The 16,747-nt window shown below is 49.6% G+C and overlaps 2 protein-coding genes across 4 annotated transcripts in view; one reads left to right on the top strand and one right to left on the bottom strand.

Moving 5' to 3' along the window:
- The first annotated feature begins 290 nt into the window (after positions 1-290).
- Dynlt1 (dynein light chain Tctex-type 1) lies at positions 291-5,412 on the top strand. Its single transcript, XM_057762118.1, has 5 exons — positions 291-349; positions 2,504-2,545; positions 4,109-4,232; positions 4,588-4,665; positions 4,981-5,412. Exons 1-5 carry the CDS (start codon positions 323-325, stop codon positions 5,049-5,051), a joined length of 342 nt encoding a protein of 113 aa, XP_057618101.1. The 5' UTR covers positions 291-322; the 3' UTR covers positions 5,052-5,412.
- Positions 5,413-8,197: 2,785 nt separating this feature from the next.
- Tmem181 (transmembrane protein 181) overlaps positions 8,198-16,747 on the bottom strand; it is a 60,401-nt gene continuing 51,851 nt past the window's right edge. For all 3 annotated transcript variants that reach the window (XM_057761318.1, XM_057761317.1, XM_057761319.1), the window contains 7 exons: positions 16,179-16,236; positions 14,280-14,382; positions 13,842-13,893; positions 12,487-12,569; positions 11,390-11,479; positions 11,063-11,129; positions 8,198-10,295 (listed from right to left, as the gene is read on the bottom strand). In XM_057761318.1, coding sequence (XP_057617301.1) covers positions 10,217-10,295; positions 11,063-11,129; positions 11,390-11,479; positions 12,487-12,569; positions 13,842-13,893; positions 14,280-14,382; positions 16,179-16,236 — 532 coding nt within the window. In that variant the 3' untranslated portion in view covers positions 8,198-10,216. The remainder of the gene's footprint in view (positions 10,296-11,062; positions 11,130-11,389; positions 11,480-12,486; positions 12,570-13,841; positions 13,894-14,279; positions 14,383-16,178; positions 16,237-16,747) is intronic.

Raw genomic sequence — 16,747 nt, forward strand, 5'->3', positions numbered from 1 at the left:
TGTTTGGTTTGGGTTGCCACAGTTTAGAGAGCGGTTAGGCAACTCTGACAGTTTCTTTGGCAACCACCTCCAGGAGGACTGAGAGTCACGCCCTGCTACTTGGAAACGTAGGAGGCGGGGTCCGAGCGGTGGGCGGAGTCACTGGTAGGCGGGGCGGGCGATAGGCGATAGGCCCCCTAGTGGGAGGGGCCTGGTCTTAGAGCGTGGGTGGCTATTGGTAGTGGTCAGGGTCCCTGGCGCGGGGGCGGAGGAGTGGGCGGGGCCTAGGTGCGCCTGCGCAGTCCACTCTACTCGGCGGCGGAGAAGACGCGGTAGAGGAAAGATGGAAGACTTCCAGGCTTCCGAAGAGGTAACGCCGGGATGGGCCACGGGAGGGTGGTGGCCGAGATCCAGGCGTGGCGCGGCCCCGCCTGGGAAGCCGCAGCTACTTCTGTCCACGGCCACCCAACCCGAGGCTGATGAGCCTGGGTGGCGGTTCCCAGCGGGCCACTCCGAGTCTTTCCCGCGTGGGCGGTGCCCGTGCGGGCTGGTGGACTCGGTAGGGCTCCCATCCTCCGCCGGGGGATGACATCATCTGCCCCTTTAACGCTGCTGCAGACCCCAGCCGGGGCCGGCTTGGGAAAGTAGGGGTCCTGCAGTGGCATGCCTGATGACACGGGCGCACAGGGCCTGCTCCCGGTCTCTGCAGTGGGGGTCTGCTGTCCTTCTGGCAAGTGCAGACGCGCAAACAGAACCTGCCTTTGTCTAGGTGCCGCACCTTGTTCTTCAGTGTAGCGCTCCCCACCACCACGGGGTACATTTCATCTCAGTTTAAGATAGTAATGAGATCGCTCATTCCTGGGGGGGGAGGGTAGAATACAAGCCCCAGAGTGCCCTAGACACTTGACTTGATGTGTTGTCAAAATGGCTTTTCCTTCGTTCTGACTTATTCAGGAAACAGCTTGAATGGACGCCCCAGTTATAGTTGCTCCTTTTTTTCTTCCTGAATGATCTTTTTTGAAGCTCATTAAAGTCCCATGTATTACACAGTTTGCCAAAAATAAAATAAAATAAAGCCTAACATTTCCTCTTTTGACATTTCTAAAATGTAGTTCAACTAAGGATATTCTGAGGGAAGAGTAAGCCATTTGCATTTATCAGAGACTTTCAGTTTTGGTCTAATTTCTCAACACAAACTTTATGGCAGTATCACTCTGTGTTTCAATGCTGCTGGAAACCAACTGAATAATCTCAGGCCACGATTCGGATGCAGCTGGCAAAGGGGCTGTCTTACCCAGATAGCAAACTGGCAGAAGGCTAAAAACTGGTTTGTGTTGTAGTCTCGGCTAGTCGAACTTCATAAAAAGGAAATGGCCCTTGTGGAGAGAAAGCCCCTAAAACTGCATTGTAGTTCCAGTTTGTGCACGTGAACTGGCTAGAGATGTCTGGGCAGAGCAGTCTGAGTTTTACACGGGATGTTAGCGGCAGGAGGATGGGTGCTTACCTTTTCTGCCGGCCCCAACTCCCAGATTCTCCTCAGTTCATTTATCTTTCTTGTAACATCTGGCACTGCCCACTGGCTTCCAGACACTTTCCCTTCGGTCTTTCTCTTGCTCTAGCTGTGTGGAAAGCTGCGGAAGGGACTTTGCTTTGTGGTTTAGGATCACTGTACTTACTCAGGAAGAGTCTTCCCACTGACTCACTCTCTAAGACACCACGTTTGCACTAGTTTAGTGATTCAGTTTTGTTTCCAAATGACTTTGGGAGTCTAACAAGTGAGCTGGGTCATCAACTCTTGTCCTCCTGAAGAGAAAGGGGTATTACCCAATACTAGAACAGGGTAGGGCCCACGGTGGTCAGCAGCCAGGAAATGTCTTCAACAAAACAGGACTGTCTGTCTTTCTACCAGGAAGGCAGAGGCCTCGGGGCTGCCAGTGCTAAGGATGGCCCAGAACTTGGAATAGTTTGTTCTCAAATGAGCAGCACACTGGCAGGCTAGTGTCTGGCCAATGCCATTTTCAGGACGTGCTTACACTCATTCAGATCCACTATTTTGTCAGAAGGAGACTAAGAGAACTCCTTAAGGCTCTGCTTTACTGATGGCCCACAGGGTAGAGAAATGTGACACACACCAGCCTCTTACACATTACAGGTCCTAATCTGTTTACCTCAGGGAAGAGAACGTCCTGTCTCTAAAATGGTTATGTTTCTTCAGCTAGTTTGCATGGAAGTCGAGTAACTCATAATACAACATCTGTACTGGTTAATGGTTCCACCAGCCGGCTGCAAGGGAAGGAGAGAAAGGATTCTTGTGGGATTTTAACAGTGTTTACCTGTGCTTCGATCCTGCAGAGCAGGGACCCTGTGGCACCAGCTGCTTCGCGTCTCTGGGCTCTGAGCAGTGCAGTCCTCTGTCTGGTCAGCAGCCTGGTTTCTGAGTCACGTTCATTGTCTCACTTTGTTTATTGATGCTGTGGAGAAAGAGCTTTTAAACCAAACTTATCTAAGTTTTCTTCCTTAACAGACTGCATTTGTTGTCGACGAAGTGAGCAACATTGTAAAGGAGGTAGGTGTTTGATCGATGGCTGTGTCTTAGGGTTACTGTAGCTGTGATGGAACAACATGACCAAAGCAGCTTGGGCAGGAAAGGGTTTACTTGACCTACCCTTCCCCATCACTGTTCATCACTGTAGGATGTCAGGACAGGAACTCAGGGCAGGCACCTGGAGGCAGGAGCTGATGCAGAAGCCTTGGAGGGGTGCTGCTTACTGACTTGCTCTCCATAGCTTGCTCAGTCTACTTTCTTAGAGAATGCAGGACCACCTGCCCAGGGATGGCATCGCCCACAAGGGGCTGGCCCTCCCCCTTCATTCACTAATTAAGAAAATGCCCTACAGGTTTGCCTACAGCCTGGTCTTATAGAGACATTTTCTCAGTTGAGGCTCCCTCCTCTCAGATGACTTTAGCTTGTGTAAAGTTGACATAAAACTAGCCAGCACAGCATGTATGAAGGAAACGCCATATGAATTAAAATGGGGAAAATCTCAACAACTCTTGAGCCTGTGTTTTGGCTTTTCAAATATTTTTACGTATATATGTAAAACTTACTCTCATTATACAAACTATGTACACTGAGTCAGGAAATTTCACGTGGCATTGGAAGTGTCAAGGCATCTGGCAATACCCTGACTAAAGCAGACCACTGGTCCTTAGCCCGTGGTGTGTTCTCAACCTAGAGTGGGCTATGGGGCAACTAGGGGCTGTGTTAGCGTGACTGGTGAGAGCCCCAGGTCTGCAGCTGGAAGTCATGGCGTCTATGATGTCGGTTTTCATCCTGAGAAGACCAGTTGCTGCACTCGGCCTGCAGTGTCCGACCCTGCTCCTTCACCACTGTGCAGTGAGGGCCCCGGAGCCTGTGTCTAAAAACAAGTCATGGCCCTTAGTGAATGCAGATTAGAAGAGGCGGGGAGGGAGCTGCTAGGGGCTGCACTGGCATCTGGAGTGGGGCTACTGGGGAAAGACCCAGGGGTCACTGGATGGGAAGCAGGGATAGGACAGTGAGGACACTCTGCAGAAGCCCTGGAACATGGGGGAAATGCCACCACAGCTCAAGCGTTGGGATGTGAAAGGCTGGGCAGTGTGGTGACGTAACCCATAAAATGAGGGCGAAAAGCACTAGAAGACTGGATCGGTTGTGTATTGCCAGCTATACAGCCAGTAAAATGTCATCTAATATACACTACCAGATTGCATATTTTATGGTTTGATAAAAATGTCAAATTTTATCAAAAAAATTGGCAAAATAAAATGTTTTTTAACTTCTATAAGAAAGTGTTGCTTATCTAGGATATTAGCAGTAGCGTGAACAGTCAATCTGTTTGTTTAGTCAAAATGTTGAACACGTTTGACAGATTCTGTGAAACACAGATCTTCAGCCAGTGTAAACATAACTGGAACGCAGTGTGATGCTGAAGGGAGCCACGCATGCAAAGGAGCCCCAAGATTAAGCATAAGCGTGCGCGTCTTCCCCGGGTCTGTCTTTAGCTGCTAGGTGGACTGCGGGCCATGTCCGTTGACTGGAGGGTGTGGTATCTGGACTCCGTCCGTAAGCTCTGTGCTTCTTCCCTAGGCTATAGAAAGTGCCATCGGCGGCAATGCCTACCAGCACAGCAAAGTCAATCAGTGGACCACAAATGTCGTGGAGCAGACTCTGAGCCAACTCACCAAGCTGGGGAAGCCATTTAAATACATTGGTAATGGATCTTCTTCTTGTGTGTTTTGATACCATTCTTTAAACACTGATCAGAGGTGTAGCAATTTGTTGCCTAAGCTCAAAGAAAGTTCCTGAATTTCAGGGCCAGGTCTCTTGTATAGTGAATGAACCCTGCACTTCGTTCATCAGGCTGATACCACTGTTGCAGGACTTATGTCAAACAGGCATTTACAGGATTTCTGGTCAGACATTTTTAGAACATGTTAAGATAAAGGAAACATAGATAGGTAATATCTATAATTTAGGAACATCAGCCGTGTGATCTACCTACATTTAAAGCAGGCAAAGTGAACTTATGTTGCCAAGGTTTCTAACACAAGTTTGTTTAATTTAAGTGACCTGTGTAATCATGCAGAAGAATGGAGCTGGGTTACACACCGCGAGTTCCTGCTTCTGGGACAGCTCTACCGACGGTAGGATTTTCACCCTCTTGGGAAATGTTGTTATGCCCATTGCTCCTCAACTTTTCCATAGCTCTGTGGTCCAGAGCAGTGTTCTGTGAAGTGCGCGCTTAGATGTCTCACATTCTCCGTGCATCTCTGTAAGAGTTATCACTGCCTGGCATAGAGGTGGCACCTTTAATCCCACATCTAGAGAGGCAGAGGTAGGCAGATCTCCGAGAGTTTGAGGCCACCCTGGATTGCATAGTGAGCCCCTACCCAAACATCCTGTAGACACTTGCCCATTTATCTGTAAATGAAGTCACTTTCTGTGTGTCTTCCCTGTAGGGAGCTGCACAGTCCGATGGGAGAACAAGACCATGTATTGTATCGTCAGTGCCTTCGGACTCTCCATCTGACCTCCTTGCCAGCCTGCCGCCTCCCGTGTCTCAACATTTCTCCTTCATCTTAACCACCAGCTAGGGATTGGGTGAACGTCTTCCTCCTCTTTGTGTTTTGTGGCACTCGAAACGTAGAGAAAAAAAAAAACCAATGACTCCACGGTCACAGGACCCGCACGGCGTCAGGCAGGTGAGCAGCCAGCTGTCACCTGAGGCTGGTAGCGCCGCTTGTCTTAACTCTATCTTTTCAAAGGTGCTAAAAACCGAAGTCTGCTAGGAGGAATCTTTCTCTACTTTCTGAAATGATTCAGATACACTAATTTTCCATACTTTATACTTTTGTTAGAATAATAAATTATTCAAAATTAAAGTTTGGTGTTTTGTGGTCTGGAGCATCACACATGAATCTATGTTGCTGCCTTCAGAAGTATTTTTTTTAAAGTTTGCTTTCAGCCCTTTGCACGCTGACATAAAGAGTGTCGGTGAACACCCTGCCCTGGCTGACGGGCTCAGAACAGGTCATGGGCCTGTCTTTTACTGTGATGGTGAGACCTGGTGACACTGGTGGAGCCGGAGAGGCTGTGAACCTCAGAGGCAGGTTGGACACACGTGACAAGATGAGCCTCCCTCGGAGACCTGGAACGATGGCAGATGTCTCTCCCCCGCAGTCTGGTTGTTTCATTTTTAAATTACATTACTATTGTGACAGTGAGCGAGACCACGAGCGCCGTTACACACTTGTGGGAGTTGGTTCTTTCTCCGTCCCTGGGCCCCAGGGATAGAACTCGGGTAGGCAGGCTTGGTGGCAGCACCTTCACCTGCTGAGCCATCTCAGGTGACACAAACCAGGAAGCAAAAAAAGCATAGGAGAAAAAAACCTCCTTGGATTCTTTGCCCGGCCACGTGGTAAACATAAAATATCTTAGTCAAGGGGGGGAACTGCAGCTCTGCCTTGGCCCTCCAGAACAGAAGTGTGCTGGTTTTACCTGTGGGAGCAGGAGCCCAGCCATGTGGTGACCCTCCATGCCTAGTTCCTGCTTTCTGGAAGTGAAAGGGTAGAAGTTGGACGAGCCAGTGAGCCCCACCTCCTGCATGCTTGGCTCAGCGCGGTACACTGCACCTTTTAATGCCATACTGTTGAATTTTCACTAGCAGCCATGTGTTTAGTACACGGCTGACAAGAGACTTTCAGAATTACTCTGGTCACAGTGCAGTTGCCTGGGTATCACAAAGGGCTTGCAGCCTGTCCAATTAATTCCAAATCACAAATCATAGTGAGGGACCCCAAAGACCAGGCTGTCTGTTGACCACTTTGGGGTTCTTTTTTTTAAATATTTATTTATTATGTATACAATATTCTGTCTGTGTGTATGCCTGCAGGCCAGAAGAGGGCACCAGACCTCATTACAGATGGTTGTGAGCCACCATGTGGTTGCTGGGAATTGAACTCAGGACCTTTGGTAGAGCAGGCAATGCTCTTAACCTCTGAGCCATCTCTCCAGCCCCACTTTGGGGTTCTTACGGGCTACATTAGACACTATGATTGGTACTACCGTTTGCCTGGTGTGTGCACGCGTGGTCTGTGCAGGAGCGCACACTCACAAGTGTGTCTTCTATGCTTGTCTGATTCCAGCTTACTGTCTCACTGAATGTACACTTCACTGTTTGACTAGATTGGCCACCAAGGCCCAGGAGCCACCGGCCTCTGCTCTGCTTTCCCAGCCTGGGTTACAGACACATGCCACTGTGCCCGCTTCTACATGGAAACTGTGGATCCCAAGTCATGAGCACTTTACCCTCAGCTGTCTCCCAGTGCCCCAGGCTGAAGACTCCTCTTTGTAAAGCACTCGTGTAAAAAGCAAGTAATACATAAAAGATGAAAAGTCTGAAATACGCCACTGTCAGCATGAAGCTGCTACGGGTTGGATGTGAAATGGCCCTTACAGGCGCCTGTGCTGGCAATGCTATTTGGGGAGGCTCTGGAGACTTTAGAGGTGGAGGCTGCTGAAGGAAGCAGATACAGAAGCATGTCCCTGGGGTCAAGGCCTCTGGTCCCATCCTGTCACCCTCTTTGCCTCCTGGACACCAGGAGGTGAGCCACTTTGCCACACACTCTTGGCACTGTGTTCTTCATGGGCCCATGGTGGAGTGAGCTAACCACTCATGAACTGGACTAACTGTCCTGTGAGTCTTTCCTCAGGTCTCTCTCTGTCACAGCAACGAAAGGTCTAATAACAGAAGCTAGTCCCAAAACATGACTTTTACTGAGTTTTCCATGAATAAGCATTTATTAACTCCTTTACTGACTACCCAGGTGACTCTGCTCCACCCAAACTTAGTCCACAGTTCCTGTGTTCCTTCCGGACTAAGAGCCTAGTGTCTTTACTTAAAAAATATTTATAGACATTTGTAAAAAATGCATTTTTCAGTAGCAGAAAACCCTGTGTCATAAAATGTAATCACACTTGTTCTGTGTCCCGGGATGTGTCGTGGGGCGGTATTAGACCCAGAAGCACCCAAAACACCAAGATAAACTGTTTAGTAAGGTGTCAGACTAAATCAGTTTCTCTTTGGCCTGAAAAAAAGTTGTCTCTCTCCCCTTTCCCCCATCCCTCCAAAAAAGAAATCTAATCACTAAGGCAACGGATTTCTAATCCCTCAAATGTACAAATACACATCAGGTGTCGGGTCTGTTCGTCATGGAGCACTCAGAGAAGGCCCTTCTAATTCTGCCTTTCATGGGTGTGTTCTTTGTACAGTTAGTAACCATCTTCTAACCTGATATCATACCTGTGTCTTCAGTGGCTTAGCTCTTGAGCCTGGTGAGGTCTGTTTTATAAACTCTGCAGTTGGCGTCACACATGAAAACTCACTGCGATCTGTAACTGCATGGAGACCCACCTTGCGAGCCTCAGATGTATCTCACACATCCCCACTTCTCGCCAGTTAAATGGCGTTTGAAGGCACCGTGTCACTGCTACAATGGTTCGACAATAAATCAAGCAGACTCACTATCCACAATGATAATGAAGCTCCCTCAGGGGAAGCCAGGAGACGTCTCTTCGTTTTCCAGGTTCCCTTAGATTGGACCAATATCAAAAATACCCAAAGACAGTAATATTCAAACCATTACCGTGAAAGAACTTGTCAGCTCTTGGAATTCGTAACTTAAATTTATAAAACTTTAATTCCCTTAGAGCAAAACAATCTTCTCATTACTATCAAAAGTTTCTGGTTAGTGTTTGACCCTAAGACCTACAGCTTCAGTCTGCCCACCCAAGTCTCTAGATCTGTAGGCAGAGTCTACACAGCTTATAATCCATGATTGTGCATGACGCAAGGGGGGAAAGTGTGAAGACAGTTTCATGACCACTTCCCCTTAGGTGCTTCTTTGTAATTCCTATTTCCAACAACAACAACAAAAATCATTCCCTTATTTTAGTTTCACAGACACGAGGATCAGTCTATAATTATACTGCAGGACAGAAAAGTCCGCAAGTCTACATAAATGCTTAAAATACCTTACACTGACTGATAAACAGCATCCTAAATCATGGAGAATTTTTTATAATGATCAAAGCATGTAAACTATCACATATTGGAACATCCTGAAATCAGCACAAGTCAGTGTCTAGAAGACAGCAGCTGCAGTGGTCTGTTAGGAGCTGGTGTTGGTAAGAACCTTCCAAGGTCTCTGAGAACACCGACTCGGGGATCACAGCGCTGCAAGTGTCAGAATCATGTAAACTTGTCACCTTGCAGCTTGAATTTTCATTCAAATGTTCCTATTTGTAAGGTTCTTTTTAAACAATGCACATGGAATCCATACTAAAGTACACTGACGTTTAAGAAGACGGGTAGGCAGAGTGAAGTCTCCAGGCATCCCTAGGCAGTAACCTGCAGCTCAGAGCAGAAATCTGAGTTGGTGCATAGATGAAGGGAACACGGGCAGCTGTTCCTGGGCCTCTGGGTTTGCAGGCATTCATCAAGGTGTTGGTGGGAGGCTCCATGGAGTGTGATGGAGAACAGCGACACACACGAGACTTCCAGTGTTGAATTTCACTAGTGCGGGTGACACCCCTTTTCTACAGCAACACTCCAAGGACAGGACGACCGCCAAGTAAGTTCCTTCATCTGAAGGTGTCTCCATAGCCATTCAGAATGTTTAACTTTGTCTTCATTTTAGTTCCAAATGTTAAACTGAAAACTTTTGGTAATAAAGAGTTTCTGATACAGTAGTATTTTACATAGCTTTCATTAAAAACAAAAAACCAAACCAGAACTCTTTGGGGTTTCACATTCAGCGGAGTTGCAGAAACTCTTGGGCTGGGAAGGGCACCGTTTTCCATCCTTACCACAGGAAGAGAAGACCCAATCCCGTCGTGTACGCCGACACTCGGACCCTTCAGAAGCACCGTGGCACGACACCTTGCTTACAGGACTACCGACTTGTAGACACCTTGGCTTCCTCCAGTCTGGCATACACACGTGCACACACACACAGCCCAACTCAACTGTGTTATCACTTCTACTCACACACACACACCCCTACTCAACTGCTCTGTGGCAGTGGCAGTGGTGGACTGCCACCTAGCTACCCACCATTCTTGACAGCTACATCGTGCGTGGCTCACCAGATGCCATCAAGGCCATCATTCCAGATGCTCGGGAGTCAGCGCTCTGACCACTCGTGTCTGTGGAGATGGAGGCAGTCTGCCCACCTGAGGCAGGTGCAGGCCCAGCTCCCCACTGAGGGTAGAGTGCTACAGAAAGGAGCCCTGGAGAAGAGACTGCCATGCTGGGACCTCGGTCATCAGGCCTCCCACCAACTCAGAGTTAGCAAATTGCTTTTTAAGAGCAAACAGTACATAATTCTTTTTATTAAAATGGGTAATTTCTCCTCATGATCGCACACAGGCTTCATCTCGTCCAGTATCTCTGTGAAAGGATCTGCCTTTGGGCTCGCTACCAGCAAGCCTCTTCGGGAATAGTGGAGCTACCCGACAGCAGATTCCAACCAAACATCTCAATCCTTTTGGTTTTTCTTTTTAAAAATATGTAAACAAATAAGGAACAGGAAACCTTTGCTTCCAGGAAGAGTCCAGACACACACAGGCAGAAGGACCAGGACACGTCACTAGGGAAACCTCTGGTCCCCGTGCTGTCCCGCCTGCTGCCAGGGCTCAGTCACTGTCCGAATCCTCCTTGTACTTGGCCCGGATGGCCTGGCCGTTCTGGAGAGGCATTTCTTCATAGTCGCTCCTGCCACAGAAGAGACCTTTGACATGCTGCCCTCTGGCAGGACTTTCCCGTGTGTGCACATGTGTTAAAGGCAGAGGGCAATCGAGTGTCTCCCTTAATCATTCTCCATCTCATTGTATCTGCCTGTTTACAGGGTCTCTTACAGAACTGAGCTCACCGATTCAGCTGGAGTGGCTGGTCACTGAGCCCCAGGGATCCTTGCGTCCCCAATCCCCAGTGCTGGGACTGTTGACCCACTGAGTACTGGGCCTGACTTTTCTTTGTGTTGTATTTTGTTTTATGAGACAGGGTCTCACTACATAACCTTGGCTGGCCTTGAACTAAAAGATTCTCCTGCCCCTGTCTCTTAAGTGCTAGGATTAAAGGCGTGTGCCACCCTATCCAGCTCAAAATCTGGCATTTTACCGGGGTCCTCAGGCTTATATAGCAGGGATTTACTAAGTCACCTCTCCAGTCCCCGTCTGTTAGCCCTTGGCTGCCTCTGTTGTCACACTGACTGCTGTACGGAAAGAGCTCCTCTCACAGCCTCCCTCTTAGTCACCTGACACTTGTCCCCTCTCCCCAGCGCGACTCTCCACACCTATTAGTTCAGACAGACCTGGTCTGTAGTTACCACACAAGCAGGCCTTGTGGAATGTCACTAAATCCATGCGAAGCACACAAAACAAAGCCATAAAACTCCTTCCGCCACCCCCAGGCAACAGTCTCCAAATGCTGTCATTTCAGTAAGCAGAGACAGGCTGGAATGCGCACGGTGACTGACTTACCCGTAAATCACATCATCATCAGAGTCGTTCAGCACGGAAAAGGCAGGGTTGTCTTTTAGCTGCGACTCTGAAAAATCAACAAAAGCATTTTGAATGAGAGCATTTTGTGTTATTAGCCCAGGTAGGAGTCCGAAGGAACTAGGACCCAAGCCCTAAACAAACTTAGAGAGACGTGCTGTGAGACTGTTGAACACAGGCTACCACTGTTCAGGCTGCCATTCACCTGCCTTCTCTCTGTCACAGAGCCCTGTACCTGGGGAAAACCTGAGCCAATGGAAATTTCTATTTCAGCTCTCTGGATACCGACCCAGACCCCAGGTGGCTCACCGTACAGCGCATTCTTGGATGGAGAGTAAACAAAGGCCAGCGTGTACAGGTAAAAGTTCAGCAGGCCGTAGAAAGACAGGAATTCCGCTGGTGGTGCGGGTCAAGGGAGAAGCGTGCGTTTGGACACACAAGCCTCCCCCTCCTCCCCCATTCCCCAGAATCCCTTTCTGGGATGAACTACTGACCAGCCTAGGGGGTCTACGGCCTAGGCGCCAGGATGCCCCAGCTCAAGCTCATGGCTAGATGTTACAAGAACCCTTCATGGTACATAACTCCCAAAGAACAGGAAGGGGATGAGGTCCTACTGACCCAGGCTCGGAGTGATCCCCACCTCCTCCACACTACAGACCCTCAAGCACCTAAGAAATCAGTGTAGAGCTTAATCACAAGTAATAAAATAGCCATCATAAATCCTAAGACACACATGCTTCCCATCCACCTGACCACGGACAGAAGCCAGGAGAAACGGTATGGACTGGGCACAGCGGGAATTGAAGCTCCAGGGCTGAATGAGCCTTCCCTGCACCCAGACTCACAAGCCAAACTGTCATCACAGTGACGCTGGCATCCTACTGCACCTGAATGGTGCCTAGAAGAAGCTGCTGGCATACAGAACTCCAACCGTCCCTGCCTGTTCCTTAGTGCGCTCTCTCTCTCTCTCTCTCTCTCTCTCTCTCTCTCTCTCTCTCTCTCTCTCTCTCTCTCTCTCCCTCTCCCTCTCCCTCTCCCTCTCCCTCTCCCTCTCCCTCTCCCTCTCTCTCTGCTAGAGGGAGCACGGGAGCAAGCAGCTCAAGACTGGCTGCCCCACTGAGAACGGTCCAGTGTGGTCAGCAGTTTGGATCCAGGCTATGCAGTGACTAACCTTGGGCATGGACTCAGTCCTGCTGTGTGTGAGCTTCCTGTCTAACAAGGAGGACTGACAAAACTCACCGTCACCCTTCCCAGGGCCAACAGGAAGCCGAAAGGGGGCAAGGCACGCCTGAGGCCTGCTGAGCACAGGTCCTAAGGAGCTGACCCATCCCTTGTAAATGTCCAAGCTAAGGTGTTAACCATGAACACCAGCAGCCCGCAGGCCTGGCTCCCCACGGCAAGGATATAGTTCTGGTAGTGAGCCGACAGTTCTGCTACAAAGTTGTCTTGCAACACTTGTGCTCCAAACCTTAGGTAGAGGATGACGATACTGGAAGAGAAGGGGGAACCACGGTGTAAAAAACAGAAGTGCTCGCTCCGTTAAGACTTAACAGGACATTGTACACACATACCTCTGCACCCCCCACGGCCACTCTGACTCCCGGGAAAACAACGTCTGCTACATGCTGCCCAGGCAACTAGAAAAGCAGTGTGGGCACCACTGGAGGCTTTGACAGTCCCTGGAACTTATTCAAAGATACAGCTGCCTGGGCGAGGGCTTTGTGGATGGCCGCCACCTGCCCTGACAGCCCAACAGCGGCTTCTCATTCATGTCTGCTGACAGCTCATGTGGGGTTCTCTCTTTAGCACCAAAAGGGTCTTGAGGCCCAGATACTCCTCAGGTAACCTCAAAGGATGTGTTTCCCTGAGGTGGGTGACTGCTTGTGTTCGGTAGGGTTCAGATCGAGGAGGGAAAAGTGGGGCTAATGGCTGGCTTCACCAGCCAGGACCTTCAGGATGGAACACTTACAACCTAGACAATTAAATAACTTTTTTTGGTTTTGGTTTTTTGAGACAGGGTAACTCTGTGTAGCCCTAGCTGTCCTGGAGTGTACTCTGCAGACTGAGAGAGCATACTCTCTCGAACTCAGAGATCCACCTGTTTCTGCCTTCCACATGCTGGTATTAAAGGTGTGTGCCACCATGGTCTGGCTGTTAAATAACTTTAATCAGGAGCCCTGATTCATGGATATGTGTGGCCACAAGTACCCTGAATTAACTCCACACAGGAGATAACAGGCAGGATGGGAATATGTCCTGAGGGTGGGGAAAGACTCCATATGCCTGTCATGTCTACATGAGGACCTGTGTTCGGATCCCGGTGGTGGAGGGCATCTGTAAGCGCTTGGGAAGTGGGCAGATTGTTGGACAGCCAGTCCAACCGTTAGAGAGCAAGGGGTCCAGTGACGTCCCTGTCTCTAAAAAAATAAGATGGAGAACCAGATGGCCCAGTAGGAAAAGATGTCTGAGGCCAGGCCTGACGACCTGAGTTCTGCCCATGGACCGCACATGTGAGGAGCAAGCAGCAGAGAATCGGCTCCAGCATCTTTTCCTCTGATACATTCCACACACGTGTACCACCCCAACACATACAGTGCATTAGTGAATTAGTTCATATAAAACGAGAGGAAGACACTTGTGTTGACTCTCTGGCTCCAAACACACATGTGTACACACTCAGACACACACATGCATACACACCCAAGCACACCCTGATGCACACATGTGTGCACGCTCACACCTACACACAATAAAGCCTTACCTAATAACAAGCACTACAAAGGTCAATGCGGTCAAGAACTTTAACCTGAGGTCTGAAAAAGAAGGAGACATTCCCATTAACAAAGTCCACCTTGCCTCAGAGTCTGAAAGACACAAAGACAATAAACAAAGCCACCCCTGGGCAGGCCCTCTTCCTTGCATGCTCTATGCGTGTTCTACTGTGGCTGGGGAAGACCACACACAGTGGAGTCTAATACAGTGGTTTCAGACAAAGGACCCTAAATCTTGTCCCTTGCCCTGGTCAAAGACAGTATTATTAATGGTCCTTATAGGTCTCTGGCAGTTCTCACAACCCTGTGGCAGGGACCACTGGCTACTACTTTAGAGGCTTCTTTCCAAATTGCTAATCATTCCTGAGGCATCTCATGGCTTTCTAGGACCAAAGGCTGCTGCCCATGCATTCCAGAGAGGCACTCACCCACGTAAGGCATGTGACGAAGCTCAGAGCATGCCCGCACTACCAAGAACAGGAGGTACAAAATGTACAGGGCGGCTACCACCATGAAGAAAACCTTCATGCCCTGGAATAAGGGAGATAACTGAGGGTGAGACCAGGTGTCGGAGTTTCGAAGCCCAGTGTGGTTAGAGGGGACCCGGGGCCTCAGGGGACCCCTCCACTGCCACAGGAAGGGCTCCCCAAGCACAGGCATCTCATGCCAAGGTCACTCTAATCCACACACCAGTGCTTTGTCTAGAGCCTGAGGCAACTGGTGGTGGCCACTGAAGCCTTTGCCTGGGTGGGGCCTGCTGCCTGTGCTACTGAAGGCAAAGGTCATGCTGACAGGGCTGGGCCTGGCTGGTCCTCATGTAAGTCTTGACTGTTCTAGGCCTTGTGTTCCTGAGAAAGGAGGGGCTGAAAGGAAGATTCTAAGAGAGCTCAGGTCTGGAAGCATTCATTCCCGTCTATGGTTGAGGACGGGAACACCCTTATCTGAGGGCAGGAGGTTAGCGGCTCCCGTGAGAAGGTGACGTGTGCTCTCCTCATGGAGCCTTCTTGACTGTGGGGCTCCTCTAGGTGGGAGCTTGCACCCTCTCCTGTCCTCCATGAAGAAGAGTCCCTCTCTTATGGTCACAGCCTCGATGGTGGGGCTGCAGGTCAGGGGCCAGCATTCTGCTTCTGCTGTGGAAGGACCTTCAGTCTGGGTTCCTGCCCTCATAGAAGGGAGGGGCAGGACTGCTGTCCCCAGCACCCTAGCAGTCTCTGACCCCTGATGTGGGCTGCCCCCTGTTCTTGGACCCTCCCAGCTCCATTCCAGAGAGCCTGGCTGGGAAGGGCTCACCAACAGTTCAGGATGGAGCCTTGTCTGTGACACTTGGCCAAGAGCTCGGTGTTCCTTGTATGATGGGGGAGATTGCACTACTGACCCATTTTAGAGATGAAGAAACAGAGTGGGCTCATCCACCGGTTGAGCCTGTAATGGCCTGGGCTGCATACCCTTGCAGTGTAGCTCCTGACTCTGCAGCCCTTCGTCCTGCCTCAGCTTGCCACAGAAATGACGACCAGGCCAGACAAGCACAGTGGCAACAGCACAGTAGGTCCATCCCACCAGGGCCTCCACATCTGAAGTGTCGCTCACTCCCAACAGCCCCAGCCGCTCCTTCCTGGACCCATGCCCACCCAGAAGCCCCCTTCAAGTTCTTGCTCTGCCTTTAGCTGGCTCCAAGCTCCTTCCCTCCACACACATATGGATTCCCTTTCTGAGCTAAGCTCCTCCCAGGTATCCTGCCCCAGGCCCCTCATCCCAGAATCCTCTGGTCTCCCCAGATCCTAGACTGGGCTTCTCCAGTCCAGCACCCTCTCTGGCTGAGGTCCTCATGCCTGCGTGGTAAGTACCTACCAAATGAGCCATCTCTTCAGTCTAAAGGTTTACTTTTCATGTGACTCAACCACTTTCCCCAGATCGTCCACTCCTCAGCTTCCTTTATACAGCCACTGGAAGCTTGCATAACAGTGTGATTACAGAGCAGCCACTGCATCACGAGCTTGCACTAACAGTGTGATTACAGACCAGCGCTGCATCATGAGCTTGCACTAACAGTGTGATTACAGAGCAGCGCTGCATCATGAACTTGCACTAACAGTGTGATTACAGACCAGCGCTGCATCATGAGCTTGCACTAACAGTGTGATTACAGAGAAGCGCTTCATCACGAGCTTGCACTAACAGTGTGATTACAGAGAAGCGCTTCATCACGAGCTTGCACTAACAGTGTGATTACAGAGCAGCGCTGCATCACGAGCTTGCACTAACAGTGTGATTACAGAGCAGTGCTGCATCACGAGAAGCAAAAGTGAGGCTGCATGAACAGCACTTACCTGAAAGTTTCCTGTGTCAACACGATACTGGTACATGGGATCATGTAATTCATTGAATCTAAAAGGATGATGTTGAAAATCAGATTAATAAGAAAGTTTACCCTGCATTTCATACTCTTCTGACTCACTCAGGTTTTTCTTTCATCTGAGTTTTTGCTTGTAAACACACAGCACTTGTTCCCAACACTGGAGGATCTGCAAACAGCAGCCCTCTAGTTTACACTGAAAAAGTTCCTAGCACTAAGCCGGGCATGTGGCGCTTACCTGCTAACTGTCCTGCTCAAGATTATGGTGAAGGTTCAGGATTTGTTTCTTACAAATACCCCTTATATAGTTCAAAAGTATCTCTTATACAAGATTTACCTTTTAAATTATGCGTATGTGTAAGTTCCTGGGAATGATGTGTGCACGTGAGCATAGGTTCTTGGGGAGGCCAGAGGTGAAGGACCCTGGAGCTGGGGTGAGAGGTGACTGTAAGCCACCTGATGTGGGCACTGGCAAGTAAACCCAGTTCCTCTGGAAGAGCAGTACACTAACTGCCGAGCCGTCTCTCCAGCTCTAGGAGCTAT

This window comes from Chionomys nivalis, chromosome 2, assembly GCF_950005125.1.
Source record: "Chionomys nivalis chromosome 2, mChiNiv1.1, whole genome shotgun sequence".
Taxonomy (NCBI): domain Eukaryota; kingdom Metazoa; phylum Chordata; class Mammalia; order Rodentia; family Cricetidae; genus Chionomys; species Chionomys nivalis.